The 26,844-nt window shown below is 55.4% G+C and overlaps 2 protein-coding genes across 3 annotated transcripts; one reads left to right on the top strand and one right to left on the bottom strand.

Annotated features, from left to right (window-relative positions):
- The first annotated feature begins 1,560 nt into the window (after nucleotides 1-1,560).
- LOC126949786 (uncharacterized) lies at nucleotides 1,561-7,184 on the top strand. Its single transcript, XM_050782582.1, has 3 exons — nucleotides 1,561-1,686; nucleotides 2,026-2,407; nucleotides 6,722-7,184. The coding sequence occupies exons 2-3, from the start codon at nucleotides 2,095-2,097 to the stop codon at nucleotides 6,958-6,960; spliced, it is 552 nt and encodes a 183-aa protein (XP_050638539.1). The 5' UTR covers nucleotides 1,561-1,686; nucleotides 2,026-2,094; the 3' UTR covers nucleotides 6,961-7,184.
- IMPDH1 (inosine monophosphate dehydrogenase 1) lies at nucleotides 7,116-25,115 on the bottom strand. 2 transcript variants are annotated; one of them, XM_050782570.1, is made up of 17 exons: nucleotides 24,886-25,115; nucleotides 24,566-24,609; nucleotides 24,418-24,481; nucleotides 20,938-21,036; nucleotides 18,896-18,944; nucleotides 15,876-15,977; nucleotides 15,680-15,754; nucleotides 15,195-15,401; nucleotides 14,957-15,044; nucleotides 13,247-13,446; nucleotides 11,773-11,863; nucleotides 11,442-11,537; nucleotides 9,980-10,123; nucleotides 9,740-9,884; nucleotides 9,305-9,448; nucleotides 9,128-9,211; nucleotides 7,116-7,862 (listed from the first exon to the last, which is right to left on the bottom strand). In XM_050782570.1, exons 1-17 carry the CDS (start codon nucleotides 25,029-25,031, stop codon nucleotides 7,841-7,843), a joined length of 1,800 nt encoding a protein of 599 aa, XP_050638527.1. In that variant the 5' UTR covers nucleotides 25,032-25,115; the 3' UTR covers nucleotides 7,116-7,840. The 2 variants fall into 2 exon arrangements, with proteins under 2 accessions (XP_050638527.1, XP_050638526.1); XM_050782569.1 differs by lacking the exons at nucleotides 24,418-24,481; nucleotides 24,566-24,609; nucleotides 24,886-25,115 and having other exon boundaries at nucleotides 20,938-21,175.
- Nucleotides 25,116-26,844: the final 1,729 nt, after the last annotated feature.

Genomic DNA, 26,844 nt, shown 5'->3' with positions numbered 1-26,844 from the left:
TGAGCTCAAGGGATTTCCCCTGCCTCAGCCTTCTGAGTGGCTGGCATCACCATACCTGCCTATTTTATTTATTTATTTTTTGTAGAGACCGAGTCTCACTGTGTTGCCCAGGCTGGTCTCGAACTCCTGGGCTCAAGCCATCCTCCTGCTTTAGGCTTCTTAAATTGCTGGGATTACAGGCAGGAGCCACACACCACACAGCCCAGGCACTATGCATACAAAGAGAGAGTATGTTTGTGATGTGTTATGGAGAACAATGAAGCAGGATGGGCAGGGATGGGGTCAGAGAGTGACAGTGTGTCGGGGGTGGCAAGGGGGTTCAGGGAAGGTCTAACACGATGCTCTTGAGCACAGACCCAAAGAAAGTGAGGGAGTGAGCCACGGGGCCTGGGGTGAAGAGGAGGGCACTGGCACTGGAAGACAGTAAGGAGGCCAGCATGACCAGGACAGTATGGGTAGGGGACAAGCAAGAGAAAGCCTGAGACAGTGGAGGCCTGATCATGAAGGACCTGTGGGCCCCAGCAAAGACTGACTTCCTCTTTGACCCTAGAGAAACCAGTGGAGTGTTTTAAGCAGAGGAACTACCTGCTCTCATTTACATTTTAGAATAATCACCTTGGCTGCTGTGTATTGAGAAAATTCTGGAAGGAGGCAACAGTGGGGGCTAGGAAAATTGGAGCCCTTTGCAGTAACCCAGATGGAAGATGGTGATGGTTTGAGCAGCATTGTTGCAGAAGAGACTGGAGGAAGTGGTTAAACTGAAGGTAGTGCTAATGGGATTTGCCGATGGATTAAATATGAAGTGTGTGCCAAGCATGATGGCTCATGCCTGTAATCCCAGCACTTTGGGAGGCCAAGATGGGAGGATAACTTGAGGTCAGGAGTTCAAGACTAGCCTGGGCAACAAAGTGAGATTTCATCTCTACAAAAATAAAAAATAAAAAATTAGCTAGGAGTGGCAGTGTGTGTCTGTAGTCCCAGCTACTCAGGAGGCAGAGGTAGGAGGATTGCTTAATCCTAGGAGGTTGAGGCTGCAGTGAGCTATGATTGTGCCACTACCCTCCAGCCTGGGAGACAGAGCAAGACCCTGTCTCATAAATAAATAAATAAATAAATAAATAAATAAATAAATAAATAAATAGTGAGAGAAAGTGTAGTCAAGAATGACTCCAAGGGTTTTTGTTTTGTTTTGTTTTGTTTATCTGAGCAACCAGAGGAATGAATTTGTTAGTTTTTAAGATAGGGTAAATGTAAGGAGGACCAGGTCTGGGAGGGTGGCAGGGTGTGTGATGTTAATTATATGTGTTAACTTGACTGGACCACAGAGTGCCCAGGTATTTGTTTAAATATATTTCTGAGTGTGTCTGGGAGGGTGTTTCTGGATGAGATTTACATTTGAATCAGCTGATTGAATAAAGCAGACAGCCCTCCCCAATGTGGGTGGCCCTCATCCAATCCATTGAAGGCTTGAATAGAACAAAAAAGGCTGAGTAAGAGAAAATCTCCTCTCTCTGCCTGTCTTCGAGCCGGGACGTCAGTCTTCTCCTGCCTTTGGACTCTGGACTTACACCATCAGCTCTCCTGGTTCTCAGGCCTTTGGACTCGAACTGGCACTACACCATTGGCTCTCCTGGGTCTCCAGCTTGGCAACTGCAGGTCTTGGGACTTGTCAGCCTCCACAATGATGTGAGCCAATTCTTTATAATAGTCTGTCTCTCTCTCTCTGTCTCTCCACAAACACACACATTTTTCTTTTTAGAAAAATATTGTATGATTGGTTCTGTTTCTCTGGAGAACCCAGTAGTCTGGAGAACCCAGACTACTACAGGGAGTCAGAAATTCAGCATTGGTTACGGTCAGTGTGAGATGTGGAGTAGGCAGGGAGATGAGAGCTCGAGGGAATGGAGAGCAGGTAATTGAACTGGATTTGAATCCTCCAGATATGTCCCTTGACCTACTTGAAGTCAGTTTTCTCCTCTGAACAGTCCCTGGAACAGAATCCTTTCCTGCATCTCCTCTCCCCAGGTAGTCCTGGTTTCCAGCTTTGTGTCCTCCTTGGCAAGCTCTCCTGTCCTGAAACCGCAGAGGGGCCATATGACCTCCAGTCTGAACTGCTATTCCCTGTCCCTCTGTGGTCCTTTGCCAGGAGAAGGCCCCACCATGAGGTCAGGGGAGACCCTGAGCAGAGAGGTCTCCCCACACCAGGTCAAGCAAGGAAAGAGCTCAGCTGGAAGGGGCTGGATTTATTCTTGCCTCTCTCCAGCCACTCTTGCAGCTCCTGGCTTCCTGGCAAGCCTCTCCACCAGCGCCCTCACAGGGCTTGGACACTTCACAGCTGCTGGGAGAAAGAATGGAATGGACCCAGGGACATCCAGGCAGGCCCAGGCCCTACCTGCTGGCAACTTGGGCAAGTCACTTTCTCTCTCCTAGCCTCGTCGTCCCATCCATCATAAAGGAACAGGCATTACTGCTATAGGTTGCCGAGGATAAGATGCACCTTTACAGCATAGTAATGAATGGCGGCAGAAAACAGGTCTTTTAGGTTCCTCTCCCCACCTAGCCAGCCTGTTTTCTTTCTGGGAGATGAAATTAGTTTACCCCCAAACCCCGCCTGTCCTTCGGAAGCCAAATTTTACTACGGATGCAGGTAACCAGGGAATGGTTGCCAAAGGCCGGGCTTTGAAAAGAAGGGCTGCTTGTTGCCTAGGAAACTGCCCCACTCCGGGTTCCCTGGGGTCCCACCGGTCGATGGGTCTCGGCGCCATCTGCCGGACACAGTGCCACACTGCTTCTGAAGCTCCCAGACCCGGAGTCCCACAGCCTGGAACAGGGAACACTCCTCTTCCCCTGCCCATTCTCCCCCACAGCATCACATAAAAGCTCTTTGCTCCTTTTGCCCCCAGACTTTCCCAGAGATTAGAGGCATGGGAAGGAGTTGGAAGCACTGTGGAGGGTGGGAGCAATGTCCTTCTCTACACATAAAGAAGGAGGACAGGAAAGCAAGACTCCTGGTAGCCTGAGGTCCAAGAAAGTCTCTCCCCTAGTTGTTTTCCCGAGGCTTGCAGTCCTCTTGGAAACTGTTTCCCACTATCTGCCTTTCCACAGGGAGGGAGCCATGGAAATGAAGAGGTTAAAGTTGAGGTAGGAGAGTGACATGTGGGTCACCGCAAGGTCCTGGTGCCACATCCCCTCCTGGGGAACCGCTCAGCTCCCACTGCTTCTAGACCCGAGTCCCCTTTTCTTCTCTGGGAGAACCTTCCTACCCACCTGACAGTTGCCAGGTGAACCCCTTGGAGCCTCAGATCGTCCTGCCCACTGGCAGAAGAGGGAGAAGCAGAAAGGTGCCTGCTATGAGACCAGGACTCCTGAGTTCAATACCCGCCCAAGGCAGTCCCTGGGCTTGGCCACCGTGAGATTAGCCTGCCCTGAAAAGTGAAGGGGGAAGTGAAATATCTGAAGTTGGGATGCCTGGGGGTGAGGGTGTACCTCTTTCCCTTTTAGGATCATAAGTAGAGAAACTGAGGCACAGGGTGAGCGAAAGGCTGCTCTTTACCTGTTCCAGGCTAATACCACATCTTGCTATCCAGATGTCCCCTCTCCAACTCTAGCTGGGCTGGGGTGGGGGTGGGGGGTGAAGCTGACTTGGGAGCCGACACCCTGGCTCTCAGCCCAGAAGCTGATGTTGTCAATGGGCTTAAGAGCAGGTGGAGCCGGAGGCTGGGGACCAAGTCTCCTGGGTCCCTGATCCCACCTGTTTTCCCTCCTGAGCTAAGCCAGAAGGGTAAGCAAGGAGGAGGCTGGCGATGGTGATGCCTGAACCCTGCAGGTGAGAAGCCCTGCTCTGAGGACAATAGGTGTGAGAGGTGGGGCTGGGTACTCTGGCCTAGAAGAGGCTGCATGCGGCTGGAGGCTCCCACCTGGCCAGCTGCCCTCTGCCCAGGTTCCCTGCCTCCAAACTCTCCTCAGCAGGAGGCAGGAAGGCTTCAGGGGTAAGGTGAGGTGGGCAGGGTTGGCCCTGCAACCTCCTGGTTAGCTGAGTCTGAGTGTCAGGCTATAGTGGGGTCAGAGAGGCTGAGGGTGGAATTTGACCCTTACAAGCCAGAAGGGATCCTGAAAGAATAAAAAGCTCTAATGAAGGGGAGAGGGAGGAGCTACCTCCGCCAACCCACCACACCCCAATGGTTGGGTCCTCTCTTCCTCTCCAGCCCTGACTCTGGATGTGAGGAGAGGGGTGGAGGGAAAGACTGAGGGGAGCTGAGTGGCTCACAGCTGGGGCACTGCCCCTGCCTCGCCTCCGGCTGACTGCCCACTTCCTGACTGGCACTGGAACCACAGAAGCTGAAAGAAGCCTCAGAGGGCTAGTCCAGTCCCCCCTGAATGATGGGGCCATGCCATCTGAGGGCCCTGTTCTCAGTCCTTGGAGCCTGGGAGACGGCTAGGGCCACCCACTCCTCCTCCTCTTGGTCCCCCAGGGTACACCAGAGATGGCCCCACTGCTACCCCCCCCGTGAGGGTAACTTGACTCTCCTGCTCCACACACCTGCACTGAAGCCCGGGCCTCCTGGTCCCCTGGCTCTACCTGTTGCTCTTGTTCCTGCCCTGGCTGGGGGCGAGGCTGGCTGCCTAGGCTAAGTCCCTGCAGCTCCACCTGGCCTGCAGCTTTGATGCGCTGGCTGGGAGACTGCACTGAGCCATTTCTTTTGTGGTGGCCTGGTGCGGGCTGCCTGAATGCTGATGTTGCTGCAGGGATCCTGGGGCACTGGCTGGCTGCACGCTGGCAGTGTGCCCTCTCCCTGGGTGGGTACACCTTTGCGCAGATGCCACTGCCCACGAGCTGGGACCTGGGGCACCACAGCAGCATGCTTCAGCGCCTGTGGGGCCACATCTTCGACAACCTGGTGGTGAGCAGCCTGGACCACATGGTGCTGGGTGTGTGTCAAGGAGGGATGAGGGGGCACGTGCGCTGCGCAGACCTGGTTGGACCTCAAGGGGGCAAGTAGTACTGCTGACCAAGGCATCTCTGATCTGCATTTCTCCCAAATGTGGCTCTGAGCTGCCTCTGAATATCCACCTGCTGTGGCCTTCCTACCCAGAGTCTCTCTCCCTTTGTCCCACTTGAGCCTCCTGCACTGTGGCTGAATTTGCAACCCAGAGTAAGTGTGTCGCCTGGGTCCAGACTTACATGCGTTTATCACCCAGGCAAAGGGAGAGCCCATAGGACACAATAAGACTCATTTACTCACGCCTGTAATCCCAGCACTTTGGGAAGCCGAGGCAGGCGGATCACCTGAGGTCAGGAGTTCAAGACCAGCCTGGCCAACATGGTGAAACCCTATCTCCACTAAAAATACAAAAATTAGCTGGGCGTGGTGGTGGGCACCTAGATTATGCCACTGCACTCCAGCCTGGGTGACAGAGAGAGATTTTGTCTCAAAAAAAAAAAAAAAAAAAGACTCATTTACTGAGCACCTGTAACCTTCCTCATTTGTTCTCACATAATCCTTGCAATGAAGCCTGGGGGTGGGTGCTGTGTCATCTGCTTTTCTTAGGATGCGTGCTGTGACAAGTCTCAGACCATATAACTAGATGCATGGAATTCCTCTACAACAGTAATCTTCTAACTTTAGAATGTATCACAATTAAGGGGCTGAGTAGCAACCCAGAAGCCCAGACCTCATCCTACTACGGCAAGCCTAGGACTTGTTTGTTATTAGCTCTCCAGGTGATTCTGACATGCACCAAACTTCCAGGGCCACCGTGCTAAAACCTCCTCTCAAAGGGCCATACTAATGCTACCATACCTTAAGGGGGAGATCACTGACTTACAAGGTAATTCATCCTATTGGTCAGCTCTATTAACCAACTAGGTTTAGTTCAAAACGGAACCTCTCCCTTTGAACCACTCACGCTCTTGATTCAGAGTGACTTGGCATTTATCTGAAAACGCTTAGATCCTTCCAATCTCAATGGCTGGTCAAGCTGCTTCCTGCATGATTTTTGTAAACCAATGCACAAGACAAACCACGAAACTTGGCCCTGTTTTGGTCCATCCCCTCTCATCTTCAACCATCCCCTGGGACCTGGGCATTGTCCTCCCTCCCTGCTAGGTCACCTCTGACTCAGGTGCTCATCAAAGCCAGACTCCAGGGCACAAGGCCTCCCAGGACTGTCAATGACCCATTCACTTTGCAAGAACTCCTGGAGCAGATGCTGAACCAGCTCTGAGCCCATCTGATAGTCCTGCTGTCTAGCTCTTTCTTGTCCCTAGAAGCACACAGCTAAAAAATGATGCAGTGAAAGGCTGGCCCTTGAGCAAATAGCTCTCTGGCAGAAGGGGTCTGGGAGAGGGCAGGTATTGGTACAGCATGGCAGCAGGGAGCTGAGGGGCCCCTCCCTTAGCCATAGGAGTGTATCCAGATCTTCTCCTTGGTCTGCTCATTCCCGCCACCCAAGGACCCCCTGGCCATCTTCCCTGCCTCTGCCCACTTGAGTGATGGCTGTATGGAGTGGTGTCTGTACCTTCGATGGACAGCTTTGTGCCCACTGCCCAAAAACAGAGGCACAGGAAGGCAATACGAATGTTCCAAAACCTCTCAACTCTAGGGGTATTCAGCAGCCCATGTGACAGTACTGTCTGCACTAGTGGGAACTGAGGCTGGGAGGCAGCTCCTGAGGCACATATGAACAGTGGGAGCCGACCTACTCTGCTTTGTACCTATAGGTATGTTTCGGCAGATGAGACCACAGGCCCTGGCCATGCTGTACTGCCACCTGTGCCCTGGCTGCATCATGTGGCATGATGAGGCTGCGGTGGGCGTTTTTCGGCAGCCGGGTGAGGCCCCGATGCTGGAATTCTACAGCTATGATGACTCTCCACAATGCTGCCTGGCTGCAGGAGTTGCTGAGCAGCTTGCAGCAGGTGAACTTGCCAGTGTGGCACAAGCCTGTGAGACCTCCTGACATGGGGCCCACCTGCGCCAACACGCCCCCACCCCACCCCCAGTACCGCAACGCCCTCATACCTTCCTGGGGAAGCAGGGCCTGGTGCCACACCCCCCAGCCCAACTCTGATGGGGCTCCAGTCACCCAATGGACAGGGGATACAGACAAGATGGTGGAGGCGTTGAGACCTGCTTGATTTATTCCGAGTATTTAACACACAATGACGCAACTGTGATCCCAAAGTGTGCAAAGTTAAAGCCTTCGACTGCAGCTGAGGAGAGGGGAGGAATGGTTCACCTGGGGACGGTGGTGAGTCAGGAATGACAGGCAGGCGGCCATGACCAGGGCAGCTGCCTCCCCAGTGCCAGGGACAGGGGATTGGCCTGAGGAGCAGGACCCAAGGGTAGCCCAGGCCCGGGGAAGGGGGCAGAGACCTCCCCTTGGCCTAGGTCAGGAGCTCAGAAGTGCCACATGGCTGAGGGGGCAGCGGCCCAGGAAGGGCCAGAGGCAGGGCCAGGAGAGCACCATTTCCTGGGGGGCTGGGGGCAGGGAGGTGCCCTACAGGAGAAGCCAGGAGGGGCCACCTGCCCCTGGGGTAGGGGCCGGGCTGGAGCAGGCTGCAGCAAGAAAGACCTGAGGCAGGCGCAGGGCCTGAGAGCCCGGCTGGCTGGGCTCAGGGGGGCTCCCAGGGCAGCCTGGCCCAGGGAGCAGTCCTGACTGCAGGGGATGCCGAGTGAGGGGCAGCAGCCCCCTCAGGACCTCCCCTCCTCTCTCCCTGGAAAGGAGCTGGGGAACCCGTAGTGCAAATCTGTGGATCACTCAGTTATGGAGGGAGGCTGTGCCCAAAAGTGGACATTGGGGTGCGCCCCCTCCACCACCTCGGCCTCCACCGCTGTCCTCAGTACAGCCGCTTCTCGTAACTGTGGGGACAAGGCAAGAGGGGGAACAAGAGTGGGTGTGTGGACCCTGCTCCCTCCCAAAACCATTTCCCCAGGGCCCCCAGATGCGGGAGAGAGCAGAGAGCCGAGGAGCCCTGGGATCTCAGCCGTAGCGGGCAGGAGGAGGGCCTGGAGCAGGCCTTGGGCCTCTGTCCTCCCCCAGGCCAGCGTTCCCTGAAGAACCATGCTGGGTCCAGAGATGGCCATGCTCCTTTGGGCCATTGCCACATCTGAGTGGACTGTCCTCAGTGCCCAGGGTGGAGGGACAGCTCAGGCAGGCACGGCCCATCCTCATGGAGCAAGCTCCAACCTGGGGCCAAACCTCTGCTGCCTGTGTCCACACCTAGCCCCGGGCCGGCAGGCACAGTGGCCTAGGCTGCTTGTGGTCACTGGGTCCAGTCTAAGATGGGGCAGCCTTAGGCCTGAGGTCACAGGCGTCTCTCCGCAGCCAGAAAGGGATCTATGTTTCAGTTGGATGAGGGGACATTGCTGGTTTCCTCCACGATGGTGTTGGAGTTAGGGGGCCGGGGGGCCCAAACCCAGGGTCCACATCTCATGGCTACACCCCAACACCCTCCCACTCCCACCCAATACCCACCCCCACCTCCAGCCCAGGTCCCACCCAGACTGCCCCTGCTCTACTCTACGCTTGGCCCGGGCAGCGCGTTTACTTACACGGCAGAAAGGTATAGCTACGGAAGGGTGGGGCGGAAAGAGACACAGGTTAGACGCCCGCTGATGCCTGGGGACAGGGCTCCTGACCAGGGTGGGGCGCATGCCTGCAACTACTGCTGCCAACGGAACTGCTGCCAACGAGCACTGCCCCCGCCCACGGTTGCCCCAGCGCTGGCCCTGGCATCTATCTCTCTGCCCTTGTCCCTGCCAGACGGGTCACACCCGCATCTTCTGCCTGGCTGCCTGGTGCCACCACCAGCCCCTGCCACCAGCCACCAAGCTTCCTGAGCAAGCAAGGGCTGGGAGTCCAGGTACAGTGAGTGGCCACACCTCCTGTGCCCTGCTCGGAAGAGGCCCGAGGGAAGGGGAGGGCCTGCTTGCATGGGGGCTAAAGGATGAGGAACAGGGTGGCTGGGCCCTGGAGGAGAGGGTGTGGGGCCATCCTGCAGCAGCATCTGTCCCTGCTGCAGGTGGTCCATGGGGTCCCTTGACCTCAGCTTGGCCTCACAACCCTGGCCCCACCTGCCCAACCCACTGCCTGCAGGTGACAGCGAGGAGGCCACCACACTTACGAGTGCAGGCCATGGACGCCACCCTCGATCTGCGCCGACATGGTCCGCTTCTCAAACTTGAGCTCTCCTGAGTACATCATGGACCTAGGAAGCAGGTAGGTGGAGCGGGTCAGGGCCACCACGGGTGGAGAAGAGCGAGAGAAAGGAAGCAGGAGCCGCCCCAGTCTCAGCACTCACCGAAGGACAGACAGGCTGCGGGCCCCGATATCCTGGCAGCCGTGTTGGATGCCCGCTATGAGGTAGGGCACGAATTTCTGAATGGACCCTTTGTCCTGGATGGAGCCCGAGACACCCTGTGCGATCTTCACCTTATCCCCCTCGCTGCGTGGAAGGTGAAAGACTGAGCCCAGCAGCTTGAAACTCAAAGGACCCCACCCCACCTCTTAAGGGCACAAAGGGGATACCGCCCGGGAAGGTCCCCCAAGCCACCCCTCGCTGGGCTCTGAGTCAGGTGGCCCAGGGACAGATCCTGTGTCTGCTACTTATGCCCTGTGCCTCAGTTTCCAGAACCACCATAGGAGGACTGGCTGCCATCTGGGGAAGTCAGTGGCATGAGCGGGCCCTGAAGGGTTGTGGGCTGATCTGCCCGGGTGGGGCCCAGGGTCAGGGAACCTGAAGTATCGTTTCTGGCTGCTGCTGCTCTTCTCCATGGCATCCAGTGAGCCCATGCCCCGGTACTTCTTGAGCCGCACCCCGTCTGAGAAGAAGTACTCGCCAGGGGCCTCCGTGGTGGCAGCCAGCAGGGAGCCCATCATCACTACAGTGGGCAAGGGATTAGTGCCTCCAGCCCACGAGTGCCCCACCTGGCTTCCAGCCCTCGCCTGCCCAATCCCCAGCACATTTTCCCCTCACCTGTGGAGGCTCCAAGGGCCAGGGCCTTGACCACGTGCCCCACGGTCTGGATGCCGCCATCGGCTATGATGGGCACACCAAAGCGCCGGGCATACTCAGCCACCTTGTACACAGCAGTGCCCTGGGGCCGACCACAGGCCATCACTGGGGGAGGGTGGGGTGCACAAGGCAGAGAAGAGTCAACAGCAACTCTGGGGCCAGGCACGGGGCCAGGTCAGCTCTTCCTCCTGTGCACTACCTCTAGTCAGGAAAAGGGAGCTGGATGGTGTTTCTGAGGCATAACACAGGTGCTGGCAAATACCACCAGGATGAGTGTCACTCCAGGGATCTTGGCCACCCCACCCCTAAGAGCATGACAGGGGATTCTGATGGGGCATCGGAAGTGGCCTTCAGAACCCAATGTCCCCAGACGGGTGGCCACAGCCTTACCTGCTCTCAAGGTACAAGTTCCCCCTCAAGGCTTTCGTTTGCAAAAACTGTTACCAGGGTTAGGTACTATGGTCCCCTTTGGGATACTGGTTTGCATTTCTTCAAGTCTAAGTGTCCATGGTCCTTCAGTGTTAGGTTTTAGATGGGGACTGTAAGGACCAGCACCTATCTCGGGACGGACGCAAAGCTGGATAAACCAGAGATGGCGCCTCTCATTTGTTTTCTCCCTACTCTACCTCAAGGCTTTGAACAGTACCTGAGACAAGTAGGTGCCTAATGAATATTTGTTAAGTGGGTGAGAGGGCCCTCATTTCACCATGGTAGCCAGCTAAGGCGAAGGGCACAAACCTAAATAGCAGAGGCTCTGAAGACCAAAAGGGAGAGCTGTTTGGGCCAGGAAAGGCCAAATGCGTCACTCAGTGTTGTGAAGAAATGGCCCTCACAGGAGGGGCCGGGTACATCTCCTCAGGCCAAGCTAGGACCCCAGTCTTCCAGGCAGCCACCCCACAAGTCAGACACCAGCCTCCAGGGAGTACTTCCTCAATAACCACATGGGGGACACATGTCAGGGTCCCCCTTTCCCACTTCATGTTCAGAAACCCACCCTGCAGAAGGGCTTTGTAATTGGGTGGAACTCCCCTCTCCCCAACCACATGGTGAAGTGGGTGTATAATATATCCTTATATATTCAGGGACACGTCGTCTCTGTGTCTTAAATATGTGCCTTGTCACAAATCAAATCCAAACCCTGAGGTTCCAACAAGCCCCTTGGACAGTCACACCAACCCCAGACCCCAAGCCCCAAGCGGAGCCCCCTTGACCGCACTCTGAGAAGCAGGCTGGAGCTCTTGCGCCCTGCTTACATCTGCCTTCCCTTAAGTCAGTGGGCCCGACGGGGTGCGGCCCATGCCTGGGTCATCCCGGAGCCCACCATGGCAGAACGGGGCCTGGCAGAGAGAGTACTTGATATGCATCTGGGGAACAAAGGCGAGGCCCCCGGCCAGCGGGCACTCGCTCACCTCCTGACACCCACCTTCCTGGGTGATGCAGATGGAGCCGCAGCCCATGCCCACGCGCAGCCCGTCCACACCAGCATCAATCAGGTTCTTGGCCTGGGCTGCTGTCACCACTGGGGGTGGGAATGGGGCAGAGGAACAATGTGAGGATGGGATGCCCTTGCCTGCCCAACGGCTTCTTGGGACCCCAGTCTAGCACCCCCAACCTCCCTATGGTGACCAAAGCCCATCATGCTTCGTGCCACCCATGCCAGGAGCCATACCATCACCTAGGGTTGCTGAAGGACAGAAAAAGGTTTCTCAGTGGAGGGGCAGGAGCAGGGGGCTGAGAGGCAACCCCGCACTCACCGTTCCCCCCAATCACCTGGAGGTGGGGGTACTTCTGTTTGATGTAATGCACCATGGCGATCTGATACACCGAATTCCCTTGGGACGAGTCCTGTGAGAAAGGAAGAGCTTGTGCTTAGACAGCTGAGGACTCTCAAGGCAGGAGGGAGAGCCTGAGCAGATGAACCCCTCAAATCCTGTGAAAACTGTTATGAGAATGCTCTTTCCTTCTGTTTTTGTTTTTGTTTTTGTTTTTCTGGAAATTCACTTGACAACTCTCAGTCAATTCTCAAAGGGGACTGCTTCCCTGAAAGGTTAACCACCACTAATGCAGTCTTAGAGTAGATAAGGCCTTTCCTATCCGTTGTACAGACTGAGCCTTAAAGCAAGGAGACACTGCCTGGAGCTGTATCCTGTTCCCACCAACTCACTAACCAAATGAAATGACTTAACTTATATAAGCCTGTTCTTCATCTGAAGATGGAATGGCAATTGTCCCTCAAGGGGCTGATATACATAAAGGTCTTGACGCAGTGGCTGGCAAACAGGCAGTTCTCAGTGAACATGAGCTACATTACTAGGGTCAACTTATCAGCCAAGAAGGCCCTCAGAGGGCCTTTGTTTGCAGTCTGTTGTGAGCTGTTGAGAGGGTGCCAGTGACCCTCCTAATTTCTCTTCCTCCTAGTCATAGAATACAGATAAATCTAGATGTATGGTCCAGATCACTCACAAGGAATCAATAAGCCTTTATCCTTATTCTACCTCCCTTTATTGGGGGTGGGGGGTCTTGATTTGCAATTGTTGCTTGCAGCAATTTGTCTATTTTATTTTTTTTTAAAGATTCAGTGGGTATACGTGTTTGTTGCTTAAATGGGCATACTGCATACTGGTGAGAATTGGGCTTCAAGTATACCTACTACCCACATATCGAAAACTGTGTCTGATAGGCAATTTTTCGTTCCCCTCCCATCCTCTCCCATGTTGGAGTACCCAGCATCTATTATTTCCATCTTTATGAACACGTGTACCCACTGTTTAGCTCCTACTTATAAGCGAGGGCCTGCAGTATTTGGTTTTCTGCTTTGGAGTTAGTTCACTAAGGATAATGGTTTCTAGCTCTGTCCATGCTGCTGCAAAGGACAGGATTTCATTCTTTCTTATGGCTGTGCCATTGGAGAATTTTAACTTGTTTGTTTTCTTTCTTTGTATCTCAGATGACACAAACCATTGTTTGCTTTTTGAGATAGGGTCTTGTTCTGTCCCCAGGGCTGGAGTGCAGTGGCACGATCCTAGCACACTATGACCTTGAACCCCTGAGCTCAGGCGATCCTGCTGCCACCCTCCTAATTCTGACACCAGGGAGCACTCGGAAGCAGAGAGGAAGAGTAGCAAGGGAGGGGCACAGGTTTAATCAGAGGTGAACCTGGGTCCTCACAGACCTCCACTCTGCTGAACCACCCAAACACCTCCCCCACAACCTAGGCAGGGGCCTCACCAAGACTATGACGTCGACGCCTGCCTGGGTGAGCAGGTCCAGGCGGTATTTGTCATCCTCACGGGTGCCCACAGCTGCCCCGCAGAGCAGCTGCTTGTGGGAATCCTTGGAGGCCAGAGGGTAGTCTCGGTTCTTCTTCAGGTCAGTGCGGGCGATGATGGCCACCAGCTCATCACGATCATTGACGATAGGCAGCTTCCCTGACAAGGAATGCAGGGGTGAAACGAAGCAGGCTTGCTGGGGAGAAGTTTGAGAGATGTTCAGGAGGGTGAAGATGAAAGTGGGCAACGCCAGAGATTCCACTGAAGTACCCCAGCCAGCCACTAGGTGACAGCACCCCCCAGGAAGTGTTCTTAGGGACCTAGACCGCTTCCCAAGGAACAGGGAGCAAAGAAACCTCTCAGCCCAGCAGGTTCCTGAGGGTCTGTGGATGGGCATCCCCATGGACTGGGATGCGCAGCCCCTGAGCGCTGGCAGCCTTTCACCTGCTGGGCCACAGTGGCCGAAATCTCCTAGCCAGGAGTGATGCTGTCCTGCAGGGAGAAGTATGTGCCCTGTTCAATACAAACACCAAAGAACCCTACACTATGGACCAGGGAAGCATTTCCCAGTATAGCCAACAGGGACCTGGTGAATATTTAATTTTTCCTTTTTTTTTTCTAAGGAGCCAAGGTTGGCCGGGCGTGGTGGCTCACAGCTTCCTCACTTTGGGAGGCTGAAGCAGGTGGATCACTTGAGGCCAGGAGTTCAAGAACAGCCTGGCCAATATGGTGAAACACCATCTCTACTAAAAATACAAAAAAATTAGCTGGGTGTGTTGGTGTGCGCCTGTTGTCCCAACTACTCAGGAGGCTGAGGCAGGAGAATTGCTTGAACCCAAGAGGTGGAGATTACAGTGAGCCGAGATCACACCACTACACTCTAGCCTGGATGAGAGAGCAAGACTCCATCTCAAAAACAAATAAATAAATAAATAGCTAGCCAAAGTTGTAGCCAGGCACAGTGGCTCACGCCTGTAATCCCAGCACTTTGGGAGGCCAAGGAGAGCAGATCGCTTGAGGCCAGGAGTTCAAGACCAGCCTGGCCAACATGATGAAACCCCATCTCTACTAAAAATATAAGCAAACAAATAAATAAATAAATAAGCTAATGTAGTAGCACACATCTGTAATCCTAGCTACTCAGAAGGCTGAGGCATGAGAATCGCTTGAACCCAGGAGGCAAGGGTTGCAGTGAGCTGAGATGGTGCCACTGCACTCCAGCCTGGGTGACAAAGTGAGACTCTGTCTCAAAAAAAAAAAAAAAAAAAAAAGCTAAAGTTGTTTCTAGCTAGCAAATATAGAAACAGCTCCAGTGTCAAATAAATTTAACTGCAGGACTTCTGAGAGCCTTTAATAAGTGAATGTGCAATTCTTTATGTAAGATAGGGGATAGAGAAAGGAGTTACTGCTCAAGCTTTTAAGACCACAGAGGCTTTTTTTGGGATGAGCATCTCATAGGACTAGTTTTGGGAAACATACTGTGAAGATGCTGCTTCCCTAAGCTAAGAGAAGGATGGCAGGAATTGTGGTCTGGTCTGCCTGAGGTTATTCAAACCTTCCCCAGGGTCCAGTCTCGTTGCTGGGATAACCTGCGAGGCTGTGAAAGAACAATGGGACTGTGGACAGGGAGTCAGGCTGGGGGTTGAGTTTTCAAGTAGCTCCCTGGTACCTTTCTTGCTACGCTGCAGGATCTCATTTGCCTCTTTCAACGTCACACCTGCTGGAGCCACCACCAGCTCAATCCTTGGCGTCATCACCTGTGGGGCCAGGAACATTTGCCTGCAGGTTGGCAGGTGAGAGAGAAGGAGCCAGGCCTCCCTCTGGTCCCTGGTCACAGGCACCAGTCTGAGGCCCCAGCGTGAGGGTCCTCTCTGCAGCCAGCCCTGCTTCCCCTGCCCTGCAGGTACCTCACTGAGGAGGGTGGTGTGGTCCTTCTCAGCAAGAAAGTCGATGTCTCGGGAGGTGACAATGCCCACCAGCTTGCTGCCCATGGTGCCTGTCTCGGTGATGGGGATGCCAGAGAAGCCATGCCGCATCTTGGCCTCCAGCACATCGCCCACAGTATGCGAGGGGCTCAGCACCACGGGGTCCGTGATGAAGCCCTGTTCAAACTTCTGCAGGCAGAGATAGGGGGAGGAAAAGGCTGGAAGAAAGCCAGGGATGATGTCTGAGCTGGCCACAGGGAACAGAGGATGCGGCTGTGCCACAGAGAAGCCAGGACCCTCAGTGGGATGAGGAGCCAGTGGGAAAATGAGGGCTCGGCCCCACAGCTCCACTGAGAGGAAGGACACCCAGGGAGTGCAGCAGTACAGGGCTGGCAGGGGAGGCTGGGAGGGCCTCTGAGGGGGGGACTGCCAGGTGGCATCTTGCTGGGGACAGGCCTGGTACTTGCCTTGACCTTCCGCACCTCGTTGGCCTGGAACTCTGGGGTGCAGTTGTGGTGAATGAAACCAATACCTCCCATCAGCTGACATGGAAGGGAAGTGTGGTCAGAGTGAGGGCCCATCCCTCCCCGGCCCTGCCCCTCAGCACAGCCCACCATGCTCAGTTCCTGTGCCCGGGAGTCCCCATGCAGGTGCGTAACTCACAGCCATCGCAATGGCCATGTCAGCCTCTGTCACAGTGTCCATGGGGGAGGAGATCAGCGGCGTCTTCAGCGTGATCTTCCGGGTCAGGGCTGAGGTCAGGTCCTGAGGATGGAAGCACAGCCCATGTGAAGTTTATCACCCACTGGACAAACACTCACTGAGCTCCTACATGCACCAGCACCAGGACAGTCCCTGGGGACATGGCAGTGAACAAGGTTCCCTGCTCATCTAACAGAGCTTATGTTCTACTTGGAAAGAAAGATGACAGACACAGGACACATGCTCAAGATGACTTCCGTCACGATGAAGGCTGTAGAGAAAAACAAGAAGGCAAGCGACCACCAGCAACAAGGTGACTGGGGAAAGCCTCTTTCCTGGGAGGTGACGGGTGGGAGCCGATCAAGTAGAAGTCAGAAGGGCTGTCACTCGGCTGAGAGGGCTGGGTGCAAACCCGCCTCAGAATCCAATTCTTTTGGAGGCACATTTAAGAAAGAAAAAGGCGGCCAGGGGAGTGGAGGGAAGGAAGAGGCAGGAAGAAGGCAGGGGCAGCATGTATGGCCATGAAGACCATGGAGAGAAGCTCAAATTCGATTCGGACAGAAGCCCCTGGTCTCCACAGAGAAATGATCTGATTTATGTTTCAAAAAGGTCACTCAGGCTCTGAGGTGGAGAATGGATTCTGGGTGACAAGGGCTGAGGTCAGGGGAGGCATGGAAAAGAGTCTTTTAGGCATCCAGGAAAGCAAGCAACTAACGGTCTGGAGCTCAGGAGAGCGGTCAGGATTGCAAGTGTCCATTTAAAAGCCACCTGCCCATGGAGGAAAGGCCAGAGCACATACCCCTCTGAGGGTCAGGCCAACAGTAGTGGATCCCAGCCCCCAGGACATTTGAGCAGACTTTGCTATGTAATTTTTTTTTTTTTTTTTTTTTTGAGATGGAGTCTCGCTCTGTCGCCCAGGCTGGAGTGCAGTGGCGCGATCTTGGCTCACTGCAAGCTCCGCCTCCCGGGTTTACACCATTCTCCTGCCTCAGCCTCCCGGAGTAGCTGGGACTACAGGCGCCTGCCACCTCGCCCAGCTAGTTTTTGTTTTTTGTATTTTTTAGCAGAGATGGGGTTTCACCGTGTTAGCCAGGATGGTCTCGATCTCCTGATCACGTGATCCGCCCGTCTTGGCCTCCCAAAGTGCTGGGATTACAGGCTTGAGCCACCGCGCCCGGCCCCGCTATGTAATTTTTTTAGATTCAAAGTCCCTGAAACCCATCACTAACCCTGGTTCAGACCTCTGGCCCCATGATCTAGAAAACACCATCTTCTCCTCTTTCATTATGCCACAGAAGGGCCACAGCCTTCCTGACAGAAGCCACAGGACAGGGAGACCCTTGCCAGCCAGGCAGATGTCTTTTCTTTCTTTCTTTCTTTCTTTTCTGAGACGGAGTCTCACTCTGTCACCCAGGCTGGAGTACAGTGGTGCAATCTCGACTCACTGCAACCTCCTCCTCCCAGGTTCAAGTGATTTTCCTGCCTCAGCCTCCTAGGTAGCTGGGATTACAGATGCCTGCCACAACACCCAGCTAATTTTTGCATTTTTAGCAGAGATAGGGTTTCACCATGTTGGCCAGGCTGGTCTCAAACTCCTGATCTCAGGAGATCCTCCTGCCTCAGCCTCTCAAAGTGCTGGGATTATAGGTGTGAGCCACCGCACCCAGCTGGAGTAGGGGTCTTTTCAATCCCTCTCTTCCTAGCAGCCAGCCCAGGCTCTGACACAAAGCCACAGTGCTCAGTAAACTCTGTTAAACTGAACAGCTGCACCAAGAAGGCTTCCTGGTTGTTGTCATAAGGGAAACAACCAGAATCATTTGAATTTCCCCCTGAAAATCTGTCTGGTTCAGCTCTGGCTACACACAGGCTGGACATGAACTTCCCTCACATGTTAATTGATCTAGGCACACTCAGGCCCTCTGGCCTTTCATGAGAATCAGACCAGAATAAATAGCAATAATAATAGCAACAGAAAAGAAATGGGTTTTTTAATGTATATGAATTCATCATAGAGTCACAGTACTTTTTCTTGAAATGACTTACACCATCATCACTACCCACCTTGGCTTCTCTGAGTTTATCATATGTTAATTGTTCATTGATTTGGCTCATTGAGGAGCCCCTCTGGGAAAGCATGACACTGTGTTTCCTTGTATTTATCCAACATGCAACTCTTTCAAACCCTCTTGCCAGTTCTTGTACTTTGTGGATCAGTGAACAAGTCTGTCTATCGTTTTCAAATCTCTATAATTTTACTGGCTTCTATCATGTCCTTGTTCAGCATTCCAGACAAAATCCAATCCTTATGGTCTCTACAATAAGGAAGCCACTCCCAAACCCACCCCTTCCCGCTCCCAAGCTAGCCCCTTCCCAGGCCTCTTCTGAACCTGCCCATAGGTTCTGTCACTGACAGAGAGCCACCCAGCCCCGGGCCGGGCCTCACTCAGGACACTCCTGTGTCCCCATAGCTGCCTCTGCCCCATCAGGTATAACCCTTTGATCTCTGCCAGTTTCTCTGGCAACAATAAAGGCTATATACACCCATTCCAGCTGGGTGGAATCACCCCTGTAATCGCAGCATTTTGGGAGGCTGAGGCGGGTGGATCACTTGAGCTCAGGAGTTTGAGACCAGCCTGGCCAACATGGCAAAACCCCATCTCCACTAAAAATACAAAAATTATCGGGGGATTTTGGCATGTGCCTGTAATCCCAGCTACTCAGGAGGCTGAGGCAGGAGAATCACTTAAATCTGGGAGGTGGAGGCTGTAGTGAGATGAGATCACACCACTGCACTCCAGCCTGGGTGACAGAGCAAGACTCTGTCTCAAAAAAAAAAAAAAAAAAAAAAAAGCGGGGGGGGCTCTATATCCTATCCACCCATTCCCAAGAAAAGTCTCTCCATGCCCTGCTCCTGAGCAAGAAGTCAGCCTCTTCCACCACACACACAGCCCCCACCCCTTGTCAAAGGAAGAGGTACTCACCACCTCATCAGCTATGAAGTCAATGAATCCTGGGAGAATCAGGAAGTCGCTGTGAAGACAGAGAAGTGAGTATGACTAGTGGGGAGGGCAGCCCCAAAGGGGCGGAGCCTGCCATGCCAGAGGAGGCAGCAGGGGTGTATAGAAAAGCCTAGGGGAGCAGAGGCTAGAGCCCCCCCATCCCTACTGCCCTATCAGGGCAGTTCCCACCTCGTGCCCCCCACTAGAGTCTGGCAGACTCCAGCCCCAAGAGCTAGAGCCAAAGATAGTGGAAGGTCTGCTGGGGTGCCATCAAGGCAATAGGCCCAAAATATCCATTGCCTTTAGGTCTCAGAGTTTGTCAAGCAACACAGAAGTTCCCATATCGCCACACACAGCAGACAGTGCCTGACTTTGAAAACTTCTCAATCTTGATGGGGAGAGAAAATAAGTAAACACAGGGAACAAACCTGAGAACAATTTTGTGGTGCAACACAGCATGAACATGACCCAGCACAGGACACGCTGCACGCCCCGGTGCCTGGGCTGCTGAGTCACACAGGGCTCGGAACAGCATGGAGAGACCCCAGGGGGCTGAGTGCAGGGCATGTTCTGACAGAGCAGAACAGAAATGGCTGGGATGGGAAAGGGGAGGAAAGAGGCCTTAGAGGTGGGACCAGGACACTGGGGCCCCAGCCAAAGCAAAGCACTAGGGTGGGCCACAGTCACAGCAAACCCCAGAAGGTGAGTGTAGGCCTGCATGGGTACATCTAGGTGCAGGGCCACAGCTCAGGGGCCCCAACCTGCTAAAATCACAGCAGGTCTTGAGAGACACGCCCAAAAGCAAATATCCCACACTTCAGGAACACTCTGAACCGAGCTAAGCAAAGCAGCAGGCATCCTAGGGCAGGAAGGAAAAGCCACAGGGTGGAGGGGGAGTGGGTCATTAATCTGCCCTAAGGCCTAGAGAAACTCCTAGGCATTCCCCTAGGGAGTTCTCCTAGAAGACTTCAGTGACAACTGTATCAAAGGTAGGCTCTCAATCTCATCACCAAAGACTACCAAAGAAACAAAGAATTTTGGCTGCTCCCAGACTTTGGCAGCCCTTCTTCTGTATAGCAAGGAGGCCACAGAAGAAATGCTGGAGTCTGGGCCTCTTAGTATTTTCTAGGTATTCTATATACCCGTCGCCTATGGGCAGGCAGGAGGAGACACTCCTCAGGAGTGACTGGGTATCCTGGTGTTTAGGGAAACTGCTGGCCAAGCAAGAGTGCTTACAAGCCAGGGCAGGGCTGGCAGGAGACAAGGCAGGGATGCTCTTGACTGGCCAGCATCCCCACTCTGCCCCTTCTGATGCCTCTTCCTGGCAGGGGCATAGTCCTGCAGCCAGGAGGCAGAGGTAGTGCCAGGCCTGCAGCAGGCAGGACAACTGGCCTAGGGCCCATGGCAAAGGAAGCCAGAGGCAGATGGGTAGGTCTGTGTCCTCCTCCAAAACCCCCTGCAGGGTGGGCTTAGGGGTGGCAGTCACAGAATAATTCGCACCTTGGGAGGGGCACCAGTACCAACCTGTGGCAAGGAAGGGACACAACTGGAAAAAGCGCTGGACTGGACAGTTGGAAAATAAGCCACCCCAATCACCTGGCTGTGCCTCTCCTGGGGCCACGCGGAAGCAGCTGCTTAAGCTTGGTGCCAGGGACCCTCTGCCCTCGTGGTGAGGCTGGGAGGGGGAGTCCTGGACCAGCGGCCAGGAAAAGTCTCCCCATAACGCCCACATCTCCAGTTCCCACACGCCCCAGGGCCCCTCCATGCCCCTGAGAGGAGGAAGGGGGCAGGCCGAGCCCGGATTTGGCCAGAAACGGGTCAGGGCTCTGAGGGCCGCGGTGTCGCCGTGCCACGTCCGTCTGCTCCGGCGCGGGCCTCCTTCCTTCCCGTGCCCAGCCCCCAGCGCCCACAGCAGGCACTCGCAACGGGCCGGGAACGCCGGGGGAGCCGCGCACGTGCAGGGCCGGCCCGGGGGTCGCGTCGCGTGGGTGCGCGCACCTAGGGGTACGAGCCCCCGCGCTTACTTGTAGGTGAGGCCGTCGGCGCTGGCGAAGAGCTGCTGCGCTGTGAGCCCGTCCTCGGGCACGTAGCCGGTGCCGCCGCTGATCAGGTAGTCCGCCATGCTGCCGCGAGACCCCGCGACCCGACATAAACACCCGCGCGGCCACCCGCCGCCGCTGCCGCCGCCGCTGCTGCTGCTGCTGCTACTGCTGACGCCGCACCGCGGCCACGCTGCTGCCGCGGGCCGGGCGGGCCGGGGGCGGGGGCTGCGGCAGCGGCGGGGCGGGCCAGGGCACCGCCCTCTCCTCCCGCCCCTCCCGCCCTTCTCGCCCCTCCCGCGGAGAAGGCCGCCTCCGCCCGCGCCGCACAAAGGGCCCCGCCGCCGCCGCGCGCACGCCCCCAGCCGCCTGCAGTGGCCCCGCGACCCCGCCAGCCCGGACCGGGGAGGAGGTGTGGGGGCCGCGGGGAAGAGGACCAGGTCAGGCCGGGACACGCCCCCTCCGCCTCTACACGTCCATCCTCCCAGGACCCCCAGCAGAGGCCCCATCCCCCACCACCCCTGAGTGCTCCCCTAGCCTGGGCCACCCACCTTGCCCTTCTCCTCAGGGTACCTCTAACATGGTTCTGCCGTCCCCCAATCCCCCATACTCTTCCCCGGACCCTGATCAAGGCCCGGAGCCCTGAGAAACTGGTCTGGGCTCCCAGCTCCCCAGCACTAAGGACTTTGAGGTTGGACCGCTATGCCCCATCCCGACATCCTTCCTAGGGAGCGGGCATTCTTCACAATGACACTCCTTGACCTGTGGGTGGCCTTGGGGCCCTCTGCAGTTTACAAAGCACTTTTCATAAATGATCACATTAACTCCACAATCTATTAATTGCCAAGTGTTGGGTACCCATTCCCTTGACAGAGGCAAAATCTATAGTTCGGAAAGGGAGGGAGGGGTACTGCTTCTGATTCATGACCCAGTGCTTCGAAGGCTCACCGCCCTATCTCCAGCTGAGAAAATGGTGTTGGTGCCAGGGCTTTTAACCTCAGAGAGCAGTTTGTTATTTGGGAGGGTCCTGCGGTGGGAAGATGGGGGAGGATCATAAGCCTGGCTTACACATACAAATAAGGACAGGGGCTAGGGAACTTCTGAAAAAATCCCCAAAGCAGAAGTTGGTGGGCCTGGGTGCCCAGCAAGATCCAGATTTCTACATGCGGGCAGTGACTGGGTAGCAGATTGATTCACATGGGGAAAGGTGGGGTGGAAGGAGGTAGATCCTTCCCTCTTATGGGACCAGAACTGCCAGTGCTGACCAAGAGTGGGTCCCCCACCCACACTCCACAGCCTCCTCCCTGTGTCCTCCTATGGCTCCCACAGCTCACTTGGGGAGAAGAGAATAAGGTGGCGTGGGACACAATCCCCTCCCTGGCATGGTGGCTGGCTGTGGCCCTGGGAGGCTGGGTTTGTTTACCTCTCAGCAGTGTGATGGAAACTAAGCCCAGGGGAGGCTTGGCCTCCAAGCCACAAGGTTCCCTGGGATGCCCAACCTCCCCCACTGATGCCCCCGGGACCCTGCCAGGAAAACACAGACTTCCATCTGTGTGCAGAGCGGAGGCTGGGGCCAGCTTGCCAGCGATGCCTGGGAAGCACCTCTGAACCTTCAGCATTCACAGGCTCATGCGGGGAGCCCAGGCCACATGGGGGACCAGGGGAGAGTCCTGAGGAGAGCAGTGAGAACAGCCAGAGAAAGTGCCTGACCATTCAGAGCTGCTCTGGGGTGCCTTTCTGGCCACAGAAGAACAGAGCTATCATGTCAACTACAGCACAGAGCAGAGACCGGCACAGAGCAGAGACCGGCCCAGTGGTCTCTCTGGGTCACTGGGTCACTAAGGGACCTGCTCTGGGTCACTGTCCCCTACAGTACGGGTCAGGAATGGCTAGAGTACTATTCAGGATTCAACCAGAGCTTGGGCCCAGGAGAGCAGCTGGATTTGACCATCTCAGGTGACCTGATTGTGACATCTGCCCCAGCGTTCTTAGAACTCTGGGACCCAAGGGAGGAGGCTGCCTGGCTGAGGCATGGGGAGGGTCACCTTCCCAGTGATTACAGACTTCATGGCCCCACTCCCCTCTCCTGCTCCCCTATGTGCCTCCTGCTTTGACCTGTGTTGGGCTCCTCATCACTCTAAGCTGCTGGGGCTCAGCCCTGGGTTAGGCTGTGCTTTTCCAGAGACTCCGCTAATCCACCCTCAACCCCCGCTCTCCTCCACCCTCTTCCTGATCTTCCCCAGCTGCTTCCTCCATGGGGAGGAGACACCGAGGCAACCAGTGGGCCTCCAAAGCCGAGGAAGGGCTGTTGTCCCCTGAGACCCCCACCTAGCAGCTGTGGGGATAGGAAGGCAGGTCCAAGTCCCTTCCTCAGGGTAGCAGGGCAACAGTGCCCAGCTGGGTACTAAGGTCCAGGCAGGGAGCCCCGAGGACTCTATCAGGCCTGGGGCTGTTTGAAGGAACAAGATTTCAAAACACTCTTGAGGGGAAGATGGGGGAAGGGAAGAAAAGGTAATAACATTAGCACTGTTGAGCTGGGACGGCGGCATAGCCTGTCCAAGTTCAAGCCAGAGAGCAATAACACTGGATTCAAACCCAGGACTGCTCACGGAATCCTGTCCTCTTCCCACAACTCCAGGTTGGCGAAGGCAGGTGGAGGTCTGGCCAGCAGGTTTTGAATCTCACTACACCACCTGGCTGGGGTTCAGGTTTACACAGGCTCTCTGAGCCCAAGTGCGGGGTGCGGGTCGGGTTGGGGGTGGGAGTAGGGATGGCCCCTTGATGCAAAAGTGCAATCTGGAGAAAGGATGCACTCACATGGCTCCAGCCTGAGCTCTGAAACAATATGTTTGCAACCCCTGCTCTAACCAAGCACTGCCTCTGTCAAGCCCCAACTGGTTCCTTCAGTCCCTGTGGCCCCTCCCCATCACCCTGTGCCCTGAACTCCAGGAGCTGGATTTCTAGGATAGGAGAAAGACTGGGGGTTGCCTAAGCCTGAGTCAATTCTAGAGAGGCAGACTGCCGGCACAGGAGGGGCCTAACTCAGCAGCCCCACTGCCTAGGAGCCCCTTAAGCCGTTAAAAGTTCTTACATAAGCGACCAGCCCCTGGGCAGAGCTGCCAGGCTAATTCCCCCAGACCACCCCCGCCAAACCCAGCTGCCAGGTCACCTCCCCAAGCTGCTGAACACCAGCAGATGGGCAGAGAAAGAAGTCCAAATCCTCTGGACCGGAAGGACAGTGGGATTGCATTTCAAGCTGCGATACAATCCAGAGATTAGCTGCTGTCTCCTTTTCAGCCAGTCCCCCTGGGGCCCAGCTCACTACCCTACTCTTCCTCCAGTGTCCCTCATTCCCCTACAGACCCCAGCATGGGGGCCTGAGTCTTCGGAGAGACCTTGAGGTGAGCTGCACTGGCAGCCTCATCAGATCTCAGTGTATGGTGAAGGAGGGGAGAGTGTCCTCACCTAGCCCTGCGAAGGCGATCCATCTGGACACTAACACCTGCCAGTAAGACCACTGAAGATAGTTCTAGGATGAAGCAGCTAAGGAGGGGTAAGCCAAGTCGGACAGGACTCCAACCAGCACTGTTTGAACCCCAAGAGTTGAAGCCACCTGAAAGGGGTGTCGTCGGGTGTGTAGCGAGGTCCAATCTAAGGCTAAGATTTTAGGGAAGGTTTTTACGACCTGTTCCCTCTCCTCTGCTCCCCTGTGCAACGAAGCACCTAATCCTTCGCACAGTGCCCGTCTGCATACCCCAACCAAAGCCAGGAGCGTGGCGTTTCGGGAAGTTAGAGGCTGAGGCGGTAAGAGGAAAAAGGTTTGTGGGGCTTGCCCCTCCCCTCCCCCGCAGCGTCGCCGGGTTCCCGGAGCCGCCGCGCCCTCCTCGGCCGCCCGCCCCGGATGCGCCCCGTGCGCTCTGCCCTGGGCGTCACCTCTCAGGCTCGTAGCCGGCCTGCAGCAGTCGGGCGCTGTACCGCTGCGCCGCCGTCTCGTGTCCCGGGTGTTGCCGGGCTCCGGGCTCCGGAACAGCGGCGGCTCCGCCTCCCTGCAGCGGTGGCGGAGTGAGTGGCCCCTCCATGCGGAGGCCGCAGCTCAGGGCGGGCGGGAGCCTCTCCGCCTGGAGGCTCCCGGGGCCCCGGCTGGGCAGTGAGCGCAGCCCGGTCGGGTCCCGAGGAGGGGCGGGCCCGCCGGGGCGGGGCCTCGTGCCGGGGGCGGGGCAGGGGAATCCGGGAGTCGTCTGGGCTCCGCCCTGGGCTCCCCGCTCTCCCCGGCGCTGCTACGCAGATGCCTAGACTCGGTTCGTCTCTCCCATCCCGGATTCAGCGAGGGTATATCGGGGGATGAGGGGGAGAGGTGTCCGTACATGGGTGGGACTGGAAAGGACCCGTCCCTTCGCTGCTGTCCGGACCTTCCAGTGTCTCCTGGCCCTTTCCGAGGAAAACCAGAAGAGGAAAGGAGCGGGGCTCTGGAGGCAGGGCTTCTCCTTGCGTCGCGGGTCCGCTCCTTTGCTGCACACCGACGATGCCAGGTCCCCTGGAGCGCCTCCTACCCGCCGGCCGCAGGCCTCCCGCGCTGGGGCGACAGAGTCGTGCTCAGCCGACTCCACGTTAGAGAGCGGGGAGAGGGATTTCCACAGCCTGTAATCTGCCAGGGAACGAACAGAACAGACAAGGCTGCGGGATCCTTCAGGAACAGGACCTAGTCTTACCTCGTTGTGGAGGTACTTTGCTTTGTTATGTTACCTTATAACAAGGAAGTGGGGCAGAGCAGTGTACTCAAACTTGTTTATCCACTTACTAGAAGGCGCACTTTTTCCTACTGTTATCATTGTGAACAGTGATTGAGCACCTAGCAAAAATGACAAAGAAATGTAAGAGTCCTTGCCCTCAGGCAATTTACTTCAGGAGACAAAGTAGATGAAAATATACAGCTGATAATTCTCATGCCATATATAGATGGTCCTTGACTTACAATGGTCGACTTATGATTTTTCAACATTACAGATGGATTTATCCAGAAGTAGCCCCACCTTTAAGTCGGGAAGCATCTGGACTTTTAAAAAAGTCTGACAAGTCTGAGGGAACAAATGGTAAACACTGCGTGATTGAGGCGTGCTAAGATGTATTGGGGTCAGACTTTCAGCAACTATTTCACAAAGGAAGCTGAATTTATGCAACTGTAAGATCTTGGACTTTATCCTTCATCGTGCCTCTTCCTGTGCACATACACACCCACTCCCCAGAATCAGGATTTTTTTTTTTTTTTTTTAAGTTTTTTAAAATTTAGGTTGGGCGCAGTGGCTCACGCCTGTAATCCTAACACTTTGGGAGGCTGAGGCGGTCAGATCACCTGAGGTCAGGAGTTCCAGACCAGCCTGGCCAACATGGCGAAACTCCATCTCTATTAAAAAATACAAAATTGCCGGGCGCGGTGGCTCACGCCTGTAATCCCAGCACTTTGGGAGGCCGAGGCGGGCGGATCACAAGGTCAGGAGATCGAGACCACGGTGAAACCCCGTCTCTAATAAAAATACAAAAAATTAGCCGGGCGCGGTTGTGGGCGCCTGTAGTCCCAGCTACTCGGGAGGCTGAGGCAGGAGAATGGCGTGAACCCGGGAGGCGGAGCTTGCAGTGAGCCGAGATCGCGCCACTGCACTCCAGCCTGGGCGACAGAGCGAGACTCCGTCTCAAAAAAAAAAACAAATAAAAAATAAAAAATTAGGCTGGGCGCGGTGGCTCAGGCCTGTAATCCCAGCACTTTGGGAGGCTGAGGCGGATGGATCATGAGATCAAGAGACCTCGTGACCATCACTTAACAGAGACCATCCTGGCTAACATGGTGAAACCTTGTTCCTACTAAAAACACAAAAATTAGCTGGGTGTGGTGGTGCG

Source organism: Macaca thibetana, chromosome 3 (assembly GCF_024542745.1).
Source record: "Macaca thibetana thibetana isolate TM-01 chromosome 3, ASM2454274v1, whole genome shotgun sequence".
Taxonomy (NCBI): Eukaryota; Metazoa; Chordata; class Mammalia; order Primates; family Cercopithecidae; genus Macaca; species Macaca thibetana.
This window is presented reverse-complemented; position numbering and strand designations above follow the sequence as displayed.

Excerpts from the sequence above, each read along its gene's own strand:
- IMPDH1 (XM_050782570.1), bottom strand. The coding sequence starts at position 25,031 with ATGGAGGGGCCACTCACTCCGCCACCGCTGCAGGGAGGCGGAGCCGCC. Across the intron at positions 13,447-14,956 it reads CCTGCAGCGTAGCAAGAAAG|GGAAGCTGCCTATCGTCAAT; the intron begins GTACCAGGGAGC and ends ATTCCTTGTCAG. Across the intron at positions 9,212-9,304 it reads CGCAGCCTGTCTGTCCTTCG|GTCCATGATGTACTCAGGAG; the intron begins GTGAGTGCTGAG and ends CCTGCTTCCTAG.
- LOC126949786 (XM_050782582.1), top strand. The coding sequence starts at position 2,095 with ATGACCTCCAGTCTGAACTGCTATTCCCTGTCCCTCTGTGGTCCTTTG. Across the intron at positions 2,408-6,721 it reads CCTACCTGCTGGCAACTTGG|GTATGTTTCGGCAGATGAGA; the intron begins GCAAGTCACTTT and ends TTGTACCTATAG.